The sequence below is a fragment of the Schistocerca nitens genome, chromosome 10 (assembly GCF_023898315.1).
Source record: "Schistocerca nitens isolate TAMUIC-IGC-003100 chromosome 10, iqSchNite1.1, whole genome shotgun sequence".
Classification (NCBI taxonomy): Eukaryota; Metazoa; Arthropoda; class Insecta; order Orthoptera; family Acrididae; genus Schistocerca; species Schistocerca nitens.
In genome coordinates this window covers 17,317,689-17,334,482 of record NC_064623.1, presented here as the reverse complement: position 1 = coordinate 17,334,482, position 16,794 = coordinate 17,317,689, and the positions used below count along the sequence as shown (strand labels likewise).

At 39.5% G+C, this 16,794-nt stretch overlaps 1 protein-coding gene across 2 annotated transcripts in view; it reads right to left on the bottom strand.

Annotated features, from left to right (window-relative positions):
* Positions 1-1,018: 1,018 nt before the first annotated feature.
* Positions 1,019-16,794, bottom strand: part of LOC126210592 (uncharacterized) — a 188,528-nt gene continuing 172,752 nt past the window's right edge. Inside the window, exons 15-16 of one of the 2 annotated variants that reach the window (XM_049939860.1) lie at positions 14,395-14,757; positions 1,019-3,126 (exon numbers count right to left, since the gene is read on the bottom strand). In XM_049939860.1, the coding sequence (XP_049795817.1) occupies positions 2,998-3,126; positions 14,395-14,757 (492 nt within the window). In that variant the 3' untranslated portion in view covers positions 1,019-2,997. The remainder of the gene's footprint in view (positions 3,127-14,394; positions 14,758-16,794) is intronic. The other variant, XM_049939861.1, reaches the window with a different exon arrangement.

Here is a 16,794-nt window from a genome sequence, read left to right as displayed (position 1 = left end):
ACTGATTCCCCTGCTGAAAGCAACTCCTGCGAGAAAAGCCAACTTATACTGTACACATAGTACATTGTGCTTTTCTTCTACACAGCACCATGACTGAAAACTGGATCCTACAATCTCTAAACTGAAAGAAACTAGACTAATGTTAAGAGTTCCATTGACAGTTGTCACATGAGACAAAGAAAACACAAATATGTCAAGAATAGGAAAGAGAGGCAAACACATTTTCAAATGTACCAAACTGGCGTTCACCCACAGAAGACCTGCACTGGATTGCCAGATAGGGATTTGAACCCTACACCATTTGATCACTATACCACTAGCCCTGTGATATCTACTGCAGTGGAAATCCTCTGCTAGCGGCCCATGTCAGCTGCCTACTAGCAAAGCCTGGATTTGCCACTTTCCAGTTCACAACAGAGCCACTAAAAGCGAACCTGAACACTTGTGCCAACTGTCTGTTTCCCACAATAAAGCTCTTACTTCTCACCATTAAGTTATACTGACAGAAAAATGAGTCAACAATGTTGCCACATTGTGAGACTGTATTCTCTGGTTTGTTTTGGGACATGGGCCGATCCATGCATTTGTAAATGGACGCGGCATCAAAACGGATGGTCACACTATAATTGCATGATAAAGGTGGCTTGCTCAGTATTTGTGTTTTAACAGATATGTTGAAAGAGGTTTAGTAAAAAATGTAAGAATGGTCACACAAATGACAGTTGAACAACCACAGTTAGTGAAGGTGTTCATGATGTCAACAACAGATGACAGTAAGGCTGATGCTGCTGAAATTTTCACATGTCCTAGGTATGATCACATATAAGAATGAAGGTTAACGGAGTTCGAACCAGCGTTGTGCTTCCACTGCATACATTTTTCAAAAGTTGAAGAGTATGTATTGGTATATAAATACAACTAATTAAGATCAATAGCAAAAGTTTCTTCACTACAAAATTAAAGATTTTTAGCTCAGTTTTCCACATTCAGCTCATCACAATGTTGATCTAGAAGGTGTATTTGGCAATAATTTTACATATATTATCTAGCACACGATGTTTATATTATTATTGCTGAAAAATTAAGGTATTTAGTTAGCATACTAAACATTTATGATTGTATCTCTTTCACTGGATACTCTGTATAAGGCAGATATTTAATTCATACAATGTTACAAGAAGAACGCAAACTTTTGATAGTTTGCTCAGAGATGCTTTTTCATGATGAATGATCTACAAAACTTAAGGTATGTAATGAGGCTAAAAAAAAGATTCCGTGTGGTTTTTGAATTGATGAAATATTTACTTCACCTAATTAACTCCTCTATATTTACACTGTAAAATTATCTATAAAAAGTCTGCGTCATATTTCACACTTATGTCAAATAGCTACACATCCAAATCTTATGTGCTACATGATACCTGATCAGAATAAGATTCTCTACTTGCACTTAAATGTTAACCAAACGTGTTAACTGCGTATCCACAACTGCTCTTTATGGAATTTTGGTGTCATAATTCTGATGAGAAAAATAAACAGTATTGCAGTGATCTATGACATAAAATGCCCATTAAAAAAGTGTTTAGTCTAAAAGATATATAATTATATATATAATATATATATATATATATATACAAAAACTTTAAAACATGCTTCAGGTACTTCTGAAACAGGAAGCCGGGAGTGCTTAGGCTTCAATGATGTATAGTATGCAACAAGAAGACTTCCAACAATTAGTCACAAGATCAATGAGATTCTGTTCCTATAAGTGACATTTTAACACTGTAATTAACAAAACACAAATCACTAGTTATATGTATGTCTGCTTTGAAATAATCTATAAGTTTAGAAAAGAGTCACATTATTGTTACACACATCAATACTGTATTCCATATACATTACACTGATTTAAAACTTCTCAATACAGTTACATGATGAAAGGAGAAATAAATTTTTCTACTTCAAAATAGATAATCTCTCAACATTAATTAAAAAAAGATACAATATGAAGGTCCAGAAATTTGTACATGAAAATTGCTTTTTATCAATCCAGGTAAGCATGTTCCCAAGGAGATGGATTCCAAAACAAAAAAATTAACTTGTTCTATTTCCACTGTCATTTGCAAACAAAATCTCCATTATCGGAGAGGAAAGCACATCAATCATGACTGCCTAAAAATTGCAAAAAGTTCATCATAGCAGGTAATATATTCACTTACAAAGAGTATACATTAAATCATGAGTAAAACTACAAAGAAACAGGAAAAATTGAAGAAATTGAAAATGATTTATATTACTTAACTATTCTTCACAAATTATGCACTAAATGATGGCTCAAGTTGAAGCTTCCTTTTATGACTAATTGCAAGAGACAGAAAAAGAAGTGAAAATGCGTAATATTTACACAGGAAGAAGAGCACTGCATTCTCACAGAATGCAGCCCATTCTTATCAAGTTACATTCAGACATACGACAACACAAACATGCCCAACACTCACTCGTAAATGGATACAAATCTGCACACAGCTCCTCAGTCGTAAGATCACTGACAAGAAACCAAAGTACTTATGAACACTGTACAGTAATCTTTCAGTACTGTATCCTGTGCTACAATTCCATCACCCTCATTCAAACATTAAATTCAAAATCCACACTCAACTCCTGCAACTTTTTTCACTCGCAACACTGCAACACAGTTACTGCACCAGCACATCTATTTCTCCTCTGCAGGCAGAGAAGTGCTCAAGCAACTTACAAAACCGTCACACACCAAACATAACAATTCAAATGGCACTAGCTCAGTTATTTTCCAACACATTACACACACAACAGTGTTTAAGGAATGAGACATGAAAGACACAGGCTTTCCCCGACAAGTAAAATGGCTTTCTGTTGAAGAGATCCACACTGGTTGAACTTTCCGCAATGTGGGCGATAGCACTGGGAAGCTCAGAAGGCAGCTCTAGCCCCCGGGAGCCGCCTCCCCATAGCCCCCCATCAGAAATCTGTCTCTGATATGTACTGCCGCCACGTCGCTTGGAACGCAACTTTCAGAATCTTTATCTTCGTATTCGGTAGAGCAGTTGTGAGCATCTTCTGTAACTTCGTTAGTGGAAGAATGTCCACCTGGCAACAACAGATTCATATTTTTAAATTTTCATTGGATCACACTACGAGCACGTATAGCTTAGTTTTCTACAATTATTCAGGGAAATCCAAGATAAAAACAAATAGACCAGAACATTAATAGGTAACGTAAGAGGATCGGGTTGGGCAAAATGAACACACTTGCTTGTGAGGCTTTTCTATCATATCTGGAACAATTTGCAGGGATGTATCAAAAGGAAAATTCAGTTGATGATTCTAAATTTACATGGAAAGAGAATGGCTTATTATTATTTACCACATTTAGTAGATAAAATTCCAAGTACTGCTGATACGAACAATTATCAGTGGAAATTATACCCACCTATAGGTACCGTTAGTTCTTTCCTCAGGGAGGAAAGAGCCAGTAATTTCATGTTTCTCACACAGCATTAAAGCAGTGCCACATTGGCTCTCACCTGCACCAAAGCTAAGATTCAGATAATAGAAAGCAGACTGCACAAGGATAGGATGTGTTTTCAGCTTCTGCAGCTCGTGACAGTTAAATGGATTGCTGGCAGAGTTTAAAGATTTTTCATGTTCACCACACTTCTCAAAAACTGCAAGTAACCAATCACTTCATTGTGGAGAACTGGCAAGCTCTGGCAGTGAAGTGTGAACTATCAACTAATTAGTAATTTAATTAGGCTATAGTAACACTGCCCCCCCCCCCCCCCCCTTTAAATGCACCCATCAGCAAAACTTTGAATTTCACTTCCAGAACATAAGGACTGACCAGCCATAACAACACAGCCCCCCCACCCCTTCAATTTTGACAGTGACAACCTTGGAAATTTTCCGCGCTGCAACCACATCAACGATCATATATGTTGCAAATTTTCATCACACAAAAATTGTCTGCACTCAGTTTAATTGATGTACTGAGAATAACAGTCCTAAGCTCACTAGTACAACAGAGTTACCAGGGTGTATACACAGACAAGAAAAACTAATACCCAGTTTTTCCCAGTTGAAAATAATGTCAAGTGACAATATACTTTCCCTTGGAAGTGTAGAGTGTAACATCCTTTCAATGGTAAAGGTATTACATACCGCCATGGAACTTCCCAGCACCTTAAGAAATGAAACCCAGCAAAACACAACGCATTTTGGAACGGTCTCTGATGTGCCGCAACATGTACCCTGCATATTTTCATATTATCAAAGTATCAATACAAACTGCACCAATTACAGCATGGTAGCTTTCAAAGCACTGAAATCAAAGACTCCAGTGAGTCATATTCAAAGCATAGCACTTGTGACTTCGTTGGCCAATAGCAGCATCACTGTTAAGTAACGCGAACACACAAATAGGAAAAGTTATGGATTAAATTGATACACATTCATTATAGCTATGTGATAAGCTAAGCTGTTATCTCTTATAATATCGGTCACCAAAATTTTTTTGCAATTTTTTCCGAGGGTGTGATTAGATAGAATTCTTAGAGCACAGCTTAAATTTCAACAGCTGAATATTTATGACATGCAAATTATAAATTTCACTGCCATGCACCGAAAGTTTTGTGGACTACCTGGCTGAATCAATGTTCTGACAACGACTTCAACTTTTCCACATAAAAGTCAACTGAGTGTGAAGTTGCTGAAGAGTTCACTTCGCACTTTTTTTTGTAAGGATAATTATAATTTTTGCCACTGTTACTGCATAATTTGTAATCATTGAAAGATCTAAAATAAATATGAAAAAACTAGTGTACAAGCTTTGAGTTTTTTAGCATGTTACCCTTTAAGATATATCAAACACTGATTGGTTGGCAAGTTTTCAATAATTGCATAAATGGCTGGTCTTCTGGGCCCAAAATTTTTCTATGCTGCTAGTTCTCAAAATATTAAGTTATGAATGAGGGTCAAATATTCCACGATTTAAGAAATTAATCGCATATTCTCACGTGTAACATAAATCATCTTGCGTGAAAGGAAATTTACTTTGAAAGTAACGCTTCTCAATCAACCAATCGCAATGTTTTCCCATGACATCTTATAAATCTAAACAGCTGAGACCTCACGCTCATTGAACGCAATTTGTTGTTACACAGTGTTGCACAATCTTTGTCCTAAAATCTTTGACTCATTTCGCTGTCGGTAGACAGCTTGTGTGTGCAGTTCATTTTGTTGTAAATGCCGCATTTTCTTTGCAAATGAAATTTTATTTTGATGTTGACTTCTCGTTTGTGTTTTTTTGCTGCAGTATTATTCTGCAATAACAGGCCAAAGTAAAATTCTTTATTAGAGTATCAGTTCTTAGCAGTGCATATGACAAAAATTTAATTGGAAATTAAAACAATGAAAATTTCCCCAAATTCTAAAAAATTTGAATGTTTTTCCTGGATTTTATGGTTGTCCCGAAGTGCATACACCCTGGTTACTGTATCTGATGTCACAACAGCATACACTATCTGATCAGGAATACTCAGACAGATTTAGTGGACATCAGTATGGAGCATGACAGCCCTTCAGCTTTATGCACATTGAGGTGTCTGAATGTCTATGAAGGAACAGCAGCGATTTCTTCCTCAAGAGCACAATCTAGTCAATGCAGTCATGGAGAATGCAATATGGAGTGAAGTCAATGTTTTAACTCATCCTAAAGGTGCCCTCCTGGATGCAGGTTGGGGCTCTTTGCAGGCCAGTCCATTTCAGGAATGTTACTGCCTACAGACCACTACCTCTCAGATGCTGCTGTATGACAGGGTGCACTGTCAAGCTAATACAAATGGTGATCGTCTCCAAACTGTTCCTCTGTCATACACAGTACTCAATGCTGGAAAAAGTGTTCCTATCCTTTCACACTTTGTTTTTTAACAATAATAATAATAATAATAATAATAATAATAATAATAATGGGACCATACACAACCTGTAGGAAACACTCCCAATCCGTAACACCAACCCCTCTGTACTTCACTGTTCACACTACACATAATGGGCAAGTAATGTTCTCCGCACATTTGCCAAACCAAAAACCTTCCATGCGACTGACACAGGGAATAGTATCATGATTTGTCATTCCAAATCATTTGTGGCCAGTCATCCACTTTCCAGTGGCATTGCCCTTTACACTATCTCAAGCATGGTTTAGCACTGACAACAGGAACGTGTTGACGTATGAGAAGCTGCTCGACCATTGTACCCATTCTTTGAAACTAATAAGTGATTCTTTCCAGTAATTTCACATTTTTTTACAACACACTCCGCAATGCTCGAATGCCTCTGTCCGTCAGGTCTCAGTTTAGCTGTGATTGTTCCTTTGCGTTTCCACTTCATAATCGCATCACCAACTTGGCAGCTTTAGAAGAGTTAAAATGTTCTCAATAGATTTGTCACTCAGTCGACATCCAATGACAAGTCCACATTCTAAGTCATTTAGCTCCGCTGACTGACCTGTTCTGCTGTTACTGCTCCTCTACTAAGAGAACAATAGTCCCTACTTCCTTTTATACTAATCAGTACACCTCTCTGTAACATTTGGTGGTCAATTCGAGATTATGTACAGGCATCTGGATACTTCTGATCATACAGTGTATACAGGATGTTGCTGAAGGATTTTGATGTTGAAGATACCTCCTGAAACACGTTACACCCTGGCAGTTCGCATCAGAAATTTCAGACTTACATTGAGGTATTTAATATCATCATACTGTCACGGCCACCTGCTGAGGAGAGTGCCCGAAAAAATGGCCACAGAGAAAATAGGAAGCTCATAGAATTTTCATTAGTAAATGTCTGATGGTTTCTTTGAAGAACTTTGTGTAAATCGCATACAGTGGAACTCGATTATACATTCTCTGATTTTATGTTTTTCACAATTCCGCGCGATAAATTCGTATGCCCTGGACCGCACAAAAATGTAAAATTGGGGTTTCACTGTAGTTGGAATTTGTTTGTCCATTTTATCTTGCACTGAACTGAAGAAAATATATGGTCACATCACTTTGAACAATTATTCACATAACACTGCAAGATAAGAGAGATAAGTGTGCACTTACAATGTTTTTGTGAAATGATAGACAGAGGAAGAGAATCTTACACAGAATGCCAATCAAAACCGTGTAATGTGAATTCCAAAACATCAAACACTATTGGTAGAGTTGTTATCTGATTTCCAAGAAGATAAAAATCTCAGATGGCACTGGAAATGAGCAAAACTGGTTGACTGAACTTGAGAATGAAATAACAATCTATCTTGACCTTCACATTCGACAAATTTGAATGTTTCCACTGCTGTGGTCTTGTTGGAGAAACATTAAAGGACCATTGCCCCCCTCATGAAACTCTCAAGGAATTTTAACAATTTTAATAGAAGGAACCGTATACTATCCCACTGATAGCAATTCAGTAATTATACAACCGACCCCTTGGAAAACGTACGCTTTTTCTCTGATACAAAAATGTGGCTCTACACCACATTTATTCAAGGGTTTATATTTTGTCCAACCCGTGTACAGACTTTTACTTCCATCAATAAACACAGCCTACATACCTCTAGACGAAACAAGAGTGTGCATCAAAATGTATTTGCAATAGAAACAATCAATTACTGATAAAATTATTTAATTCGATAGATAAAAAATCTACTCACCAAGTGGTGGCAGAACACACACATGAAAGACTGTTGATTGGCAAGCTTTCAGAGCCAGTGGCTCCTTCTTCAGGCGCAAGGATTGAAGAGGAAGGAAAAATGGTAAAGGAAAAGGATTGGAGAGGTCTAGGAAAAGGGGTAGACTTTGGGAAAGTCACCCAGAACCCCGGGTCAGGGGAGACTTGCTGTATGGTATGAGAAGTAAAGTCTGATTGTTGGGGACTGCATCAGACGACATTTGAAAGCCTGAGAGCTTATAGGTGGAAGATGGTGATATGCAAGACAGAAATTATTACTTAAACATTGTGCACGAGTTAATAAGAGTGAAAAGCTGAGAGCATTGTATGTAACAGAGGTGGAGGAGGTGGTGAAAAACAGACAGGAAAGACAATGAAAGATGTAGGAAACTATAAGGGGCATTCAAAAAGAAATGAGCCGAGCCGAGCCGGAGCCATAATTACAGAAACCAGTACCCATATGTTAGAAGTATTGACCCTGGCTGTTGAGACAATTGTCCCACTGTGACAAGGCGGTGAATGGCCGCCTCGTAAAAATCCCAGGGCTGTGATGTTAACCAGTTTCGCATGTACAGCTGGACATCGTTGTCCGAGGTGATTTGTTATGCTGATTTTCTTCTTTGACCAAGATGGCCCCCTTCTGACTCACTTCCTGCAGCACAGGACAACAGTGAATGGCCAGCATTACCCACAAACCTTGATCACACTTCGCCAAGTGATCAAATCAAAACGACAAGGCAATCTCACCTGTGGGGTCATTCTGCTCCATGACACTGCAAAGCACTCCTGCAGAAATTCAAATGGAAGGTTCTCGGCCACCATCTATTTTGTCTGGACCTCTCTCCCTGTGATTACGCCATTTTTGGTTCCCTTAAAAAGGCTCCGAGGGGCAAACAATTCACCTCTGACGACGATGTCCAGCTGTATGTGCGGAACTAGTTAACATTGCAGACCCGGGAATTTTATGAGACAGCCATTCACCTCCTTGTGTCACAGTGGGATAAATGTCTCAACAGCCAGGGTCAATACTTCTAACATACAGGTACTGATTTCTGTAATTATGCCTCTGGCTCATTTCTTTTTGAACACCCCTTATAAAACGGAGTGAATCGAAGAGTATTTACAGTGCAGAAAAGCTGAGATGGAAGAAATTAATATAAATTAAGACCAGGTGGGTGGCGAGAACCAAGGACATGTTGTATTGCTAGTTATTTTTGTTGTTATATTAGCCCATGTAGCCATCATTCCTTCTCATTTAATCCTCTTGTCAGTCTTTATTGTCGTCTGTCTTGTTCAAACTGTGATCAATTTTCTACCTTACATGCTAATCCATTCATTTATTTATCTATATCACAAAGATTAATCAACACTTTGCCCCTACATCTTCTCCAATACCGATTTCCGTGCTTGTAGGTAGGTCCATTTTCATTTTTATTTGCAGATAGCAATTCCATTGTCATTTACGAATGTACATACAATAACTTACGGTTCATCACACTGCATGGCCTTCTCCTGATTGTCTTTCGCCAATTTATTCACAAATCTGAAAGCTATTTTCTTTTCCACCATCCACTTATCTTATTTATACATAGTTCTTTCACATTTTTGTGCGATTGTTTTTTGGCAAACCATTCCGATTGACTTTTATTGCTTTTTCGTATGTCACTTTAATTGCCAAGCTAATTAGTTTACATTTTCTCCTATGACTTTCGCTTTCTGTTTATCCAGTTTCTAAAATTTTGTCTGTTTTCATGACTTTTCCGATCAATTTTTTTCTTTTTATCATTTTTCATATCAATACAGATTGACCACTTATTAAAAATTTCCGTACGAATTTTTCTAATTTTTCTGACGTTTTTCCTTACTTTTTTGTTTTTCTATCTTTTCCACCCTCTGGTTATTTCTTTATTTTTTTGTGCCACTCTCACAATTTCTAACTCTCCAAATTGTCCTCTCTTGCCATGATATATCCCATCTCATATTACATCAGTTCTTTTCGAAAACATGCCTTTGCACTATCAAAACTAAGGTCTCACATTCTGTTTCTTGAAACCTGAGTTACTCCAAAAGGCCTAACATTGAAAGTCCCAGTTTCTGGATGCAATCCTACCCTACACCAGACTCTTCTACACTTTCAAATACAGCAATCTCTTGCTCTTACCTGGTTAACCTGTGAGCTGTATGCCTCATCATCAGCAAATTTCCACTCTACCAGACTTCTCTCCTTCTACAAAATCCTGCAGTTATCCGCCACTCATGTTTCCTTGAATGGTATCATCTACCAAGCCAACTTCAAACTGCATCAACATGCCCGACTTCACTTCAAAAAGTTATCCCACATTCTTCTAAACTACCTTAAAAGTGGTATTTCCTTTCCTATCCCTCTGGAGCTCCCTAAACAGCCACGCCATCAACCACCACTCCTCTCCTACAAACTGAGCTTGGCCAACCTCCTTAACATCCCACAGCCTTTACCACTGCCTCCCACACCAAGAATAACTCGTAGTCCTAAGAACCAGTCACAACAGTACAGTGTCCTTAACCTCTCATCTAAAGCACTCTTCCCTCCTGAATTATCTGTATTATCTAAGGGCATCACTTTCAGCCCTAAACCTGCATTTGATCACACTGCTTTGGTGAATTACCGTATTTACTCGAATCTAAGCCGCACTCGAATCTAAGCCGCACTCGAATCTAAGCCGCACCTGAAAAATGAGACTCGAAATAAGGAAAAAAAATTTTCCCGAATCTAAGCCGCATCTGAAATTTGAGACTCGAAATTCAAGAGGAGAGAAAAGTTTTAGGCCGCACCTCCAAATCGAAACAAAGTTGGTCCATTGTAATATGAAACACAATTTAGGTCGAATGAATGACTATACAGTTACAGTAGTTTGGTTCGAGTCGTAAGCTTAGCAGTTAAGCTTTACCAGGTAGCCATTGCTATGTGTCAGGTGCTCCGTCCGTATTTATACGGGTACCCTTCCTTTTTCATGTGCTTCGTTTGGTTTGAATTGATTGCATATTTTTCTTTGATCTGATAAGTGCCGTTCTCTTTTTTATAGGTGTTTACGTCACTCTATGCTGAAAATGCATTACTGTACTGTGTCATGCATTGTTTGTTGCATTCTCATAATGAGTGTTTACGACCTGTCGCCGCTCGCGGCATGGCTTGCTTTTGTGCGCGCTACCGCTGCTTACAATAAAAAAAGAGGAATCGTCTCATTCACGAAACAATGGCAAGAGACTGCTATTTGTTGTTACTTACACTGATGCTTTCTTTGATAATGATCAACAAGAACCAAATAGTAGACTGCGTATGATAGAAGATGTTCTGAACGAGAGTTTAGCGAAAATTTTTCTCTGTTTGAAAATCTTTGCAGACGCCTCCTTAGTACGTTACATTCTGCACAGAAATTAGTCATCTTTGATTTAAAAATCTAGTAAATTGCTGTGCTTCATTTCTGACTGTATCACTATTAGGCATAAGAATAATACGAATATAAACATGACATGATATGCATATTCTTCCGCGTTTGCTGTTGTCTTGCTCTAGTTTCGTAGTTTATTAGGCAGACAGGATTTAAATGAGATAGCAGCAAACACGAAAGAATACATGGCAAAATGTTTATATTCGTATTATTCTTATAGTGAAGAGAATACTGCATGTGATTCACAATTCATAAAAGTTCCTATTAGAAACCATCTCTTCTCACAGGTAGGAAAAAATTCAGAATGTAATATTGACAAACATCCCAAACAGTATTTCCAGTCGGATTTTCGTAGTACATTGAAATGCTGCTACTTTCGAAGATGAACAATACGGAATTTGTAGTTACTTCGTTTTTTTTTTTTTAATTTATTTACTGAGGTTCTGGCGGCAGTATTTATCTTTGTGCCCGCAAAGCATGCCTGTGTAGTGCTACATATATTCGACGGCAGAAGTTAGTTGTGGCGGCACCTACCAACATGTTTCAGAACTTCCGCTTACTTTGCACTCGATTCTAAGCCGCAGGCGGTTTTTTTGATTACAAAAACCAGAAAAAAGTGCGGCTTAGATTCGAGTAAATACGGTACCTCCTTTCCTTCACATGTAATATCCATTGGAAATATCACTTTGCAACCCAACCTCAAAACCTGACATTGAACCCTGTGTTGAACAGTTCAGAGCACAACCCCAACTTGATACACCACCACTACCTCAAAATCATCCCTTACAAGTCTTCAAAGAATTCCTCACATCCAGCATTGCTTCACAACCCTTCCTCAGGTCCCTACAACATGACCCTAACCTGTTCTCTGCAGAGCTCCAGGCTTTAAATTCCCTAAAAGCTGATGCCTCCATCATTATCCTCCCAGCAGACAAAGGATCTACCACCACTGTAGTACTTGCCCGAAGGGAGTATGTTAGTGAAGGTCTACGCCAGCTGTCTGACACCTCTACATATAGCATCTGCCATCAAGATCCCATCCTTGTGATTCAAACTGATCTGCAGTCCCTACTAACACCTCAATCCGTAGAACTTCTCACCCCACCCACACCATGCACCCCACCTTTTACCTTCTTCCTAAGACCCACAAACCCAATCATCCTGGCCATTCTATAGTTGCTGGCTTCAAAGCACCCACCGGATGTATATCTGCCTTAGTTGATCAACACCTGTAACCCATAGTACAAACACTCCCCTCCCATATCAAACATACCAACCATTTCTTAGATCGTCTGAAATCCGTGTCTGTCCCACTCCCACCACACACCTTTCTTGTCACCATTGATGCCACCTCCATCTATACCAATATCCCCCATGTACATGGTCTGTCTGCTGCTGAACATTTCCTCAGTCAGTGCCCACCTGATTCCAAACTTATGACATTGTTCATACTCAAAATTAATCAACTTTACATTTACCAACAACTACTTCACCTTTGAGGGGCAGATGTACAAACAGATCAGGGGTATGGCCATGGGAACCAGGATGGCTCCTTCCTATGCCTACCTTTCCATGGGTCACTTGGAAGGGGCTTTCCAGGGTCCAGAAGTCTTCAGCCCGTGGTCTGCTTTAGGTACACTGATGACATCTTTAACCTATGGACTCATGGTGCGGCCGACCTGCTAAAATTCCTGGAATCTCTGAATACCTTCTCCCAATTAAATTTCACGTGGTCGTATTCTGAATGCCATGCCACTTTCCTTGATGTTGACCTCATCCTCACCAAAGGCCAGATACACACTTCTGTCCACATTAAACCTACCAACAACAACAGTACATACATTTTGACAGTGCCATCCTTTCCATGTCAAACGTTCCCTCCCATACAGCCTTGGCATCCGAGGAAAACGTATTTATTTGGATGCAGACTCTCTACACCAATACACCACCATTCTCACCTCAGCCTTCAATGCACGTAATTACCCCAACAGTCTAGTTAAAAAGCAGGTTTCCCGGGTCATCACATCCAATCCTGGTATTGCTGATCCCACCACAAAACAGCTACGGAGCACGCCATTGGTGATTCACTATTATCCTGGTCTGGAATGTGTTAATCAGCTACTTCGGCAGAGCTACGAGTTCCTAAAATCGTGCCCTGAAATGAGATCCAGTCTGCCTGAAATTTTGCCCACCACACACAGAATAGCTTTCCATCGCTCACCCGATCTCCACAATATTCTTGTCAGATCCTATGCTCCTTCTGCACCGATCTCCCTACTCTATGGCTCCTACACCTGCGACTATCCCACTGCAAGACTTGCCCTATGCACACTCCTACCACTACCTATAATAGCTCTGTGGTAAAACATATACTATCAGAGGGAGAGCCACTCGCGAAACGACACGTCATATACCGGCTATTATGTAAACACTTTTCTTCCTTCATCGACTTGACTACTACCAAATTATCAATTAGGATGAATGGGCATAGGCAGAGGGTATATACGAACTCACAATATCCTGTTACAGAGCATGCTCTACAACATGACATTCCTGACCTCGGCACCCATTTCTCCACACGTGCCATCTTGATTCTTCTGCCAGTGGGAACTAGCACTACAACATGTCCTTGGTTCTTGGCACCCACCTGGCCTTAATTTTTGTTAATTTCTTCTGTCTCAGCTTTTCTTCACTGTAACTACTCTTTGATTCACTCTGTTTTAGTTTTCTACATCTTTCATTGTCTTTGCCATCTATTTTTCACCGTCCCATCTCACCTCCGTTACGTACAATGCACTTAGCTTTTCATACTTATTAACTGGTAGACGATGTTTTAGTAGTAATCTCTGTCTCGCATATTAACCTGTCTTCCACCTTTACGCTCTCAGGTTTTCAAATCTCGTCTGATGCAGTCTCCAACAATCAGTCTTTCCTTCTCATCCCATACGGCCAGTCTCCCCAAGGTGACTTGCCCAAAATCAACCCCTTTTTCCTAGACCTCTCCAGTCATTTCCCCCACCCGTCTTCTTTTCCCTTCAACCCTTCTGCCTGAAGGAGGAGCCACTGGCTAGGAAAGCTTGCCAATCACAACAGTCTTTTATGCGAGTGTTCTGTCGCTGTTTGGTGAATAGATTTTTTATCTATCCAATTAAATGAAAATATATATTACACTACATTCATAACTCAACAATACAGTACAAAAACTTACCTGTGGCGCCCCCGGTGTTGGTACAGCTGAAGAAGAGTCAGAAGTTGGCGAAGAGCCTTCTCCTCGAGTTCGAGAGTCTGTACTTTTGTTTCCACCGTCATCTGGCGGTATGCTTCCCGGCACTGGTCTCAGGACAGGAATGCTGTCCCCTGCACCGGCACCAGGTAATGGTGGTGTATACGATTTCTTTTTCTCCTTGTCCTTCCCAGTGTGGCTGCCAGGAGGACCTTTCTGGTCTTCGCACTGATCCACAAACAGCTCAGTGACCCGCAGCAGCTCGTGGGTCACACCCCAGACAAAGTGCGTCAAAGAATCGCCCAATTTTGTGACCCCACCTAGTACCATATGGTTTGTCGTGGCAGACTGTAAAAAGTACAAAACACAATGAAAGCAGTATTTCTACACACACATTAATTGGGAATCAAAAAACTATAATCCACGAGTGAAGTGGTCGGATAACACACAACTGAACCTACACAGAGTAGAATGGTTCCTCTACGGACACAACACTTACGACTTCTCAACATTACAAACAGCCCACACATTAAATAACAAAGCTTGTGGACAAATACAGAGCTCATAAAACACACACAGACACTCGTCAACACTGACGTTTCATCTCGTGCGCACAAATAGTAGTACTATGGTGTTCTGCCTTATGGCAGGTCTTGTCATGGGTTGAGCCTCTTCCACTTTTGTCTGTCTATAGCCAGTCTTTTCATTTCTGAATATTTGTCTCCTTTGATATTGTCCAGCATTTGGTATCTTCCTTTTCATCTTCCCCCTTTTTCCTCCACCATTCCTTCTATTCCTTCCTTCAATAAACAGTCCCTCCTCAAACAATGTCCAATCCAGTTCCGTTTTCTCTTTCTGATGACTTTCAGCATGTTTCTTTCTTCTCCAACTCTTCTTAATACTTCTTCATTCCTTACTCGGTCTTTCAATTTCACATTTTCCATTCTTCTCCATATCTACATCTCTAGTGCCTCCAATCTTCTTTCATCTTCCTGCCTCAATGCACGTAACTGGACACAGGAATTTCCTGCCTTGGCGATACCCTGCCCAGTTTCTGAACATGCTCTACAGTGCAGTATGAACAGCCATTTTGATCCTCCCACTTAATACTGGTTTCCTTGATCTACAGAGATGGGGCTTTCTCTTCAACCTCACTTTGCGTAACTACCATAACTGTCAACTTTCGAAAAGGGATTTCAGTAAAACCCATGCACGACAAACACACCCCCGCTAGATGAAAACAATAATATTACTGGGCTGCAAAATACAATAATTCATGCTTTAAACAGAATACTTCAGTGAAATCCCATCTACTTACATCATAGGCCAATGATTTGTAGAGGAACATAACAATAAAGAAGAAATACATGTTGAACAGCAGCAGGCGTGGTGATACTGGTTTGGAGCATACATGAAAGGACTTCCTTTCACCAGACACGGATGATCTGAACTATGGCCTATTTTTCTTTACAAAGCTGAAAACACGTTCACACTCTTCGCTGCTATGGGGTTGGGTGAGAATTGACAACATTATTCTGGAAATTCGGTTATACTTAAAAAGTCCATCGGCTCCATGAATTCGTGACATTTGTGCCCAACTGGAATTACTTGCAGGAACTTTATTTACAGCCATAGTGTCATCTACCTGAAGAGGAAGCTCAATCACTACCTCATTCTGTAGTTTTACTCTCTTCCTTGCATAACATAATACAAAAGTTTTACACTAAAAACCAAATGGAAGAAAACTGTGAATCTTCAATTTTGTCTAGTCTCGCAACTTGAGCATGCTTTGACACATCATCATTGTGTGGAAACTTGCTGATGATGTAGCCACAGGCAGTACAAAAGTAGTTTCTCACTAACGAAAAGAAAAGGGATTTATCTGTTTGCTGGAGATCATTCACTATGTTTGAAGTCTGACTGCCAATAACAAACTCATCATCGCTTCTTTGATTTTGAATCAAGTTGTATTTAACTTCAGGTAATGAGGAGCTTTTGACAATTTTGGGATTAACAAACTTCATGAACATCTGCTTAGCAAATCCATTAGAAGTTCTAATAAAAGGTGGACTTGTGGGGAAGAATTTGTCAAATACAGGAATAGTCACATTAAGCAAGGCACAAAAGGCCTTGTTCAAGTTTGAGGACAGGAACAAACAATTTTATCCTCATGTGTTATAGCAGAAAAGTCTTACTTTTCAGGATGAGTTTCTCAATTTGGAAGAATATGCTATTCTTTTAGGGGCACGTGCAGTGGCAGAATCAAGAATTCTCTTCTTCTGATACTCTTTGGATCCACTGTTTTCCACTCTAAGTATTCTGAAAGATGTCAAGCTTGTGAAGATTTTTAGGTACATAATAATACTTCCTCTTTGAAAGAAAGAA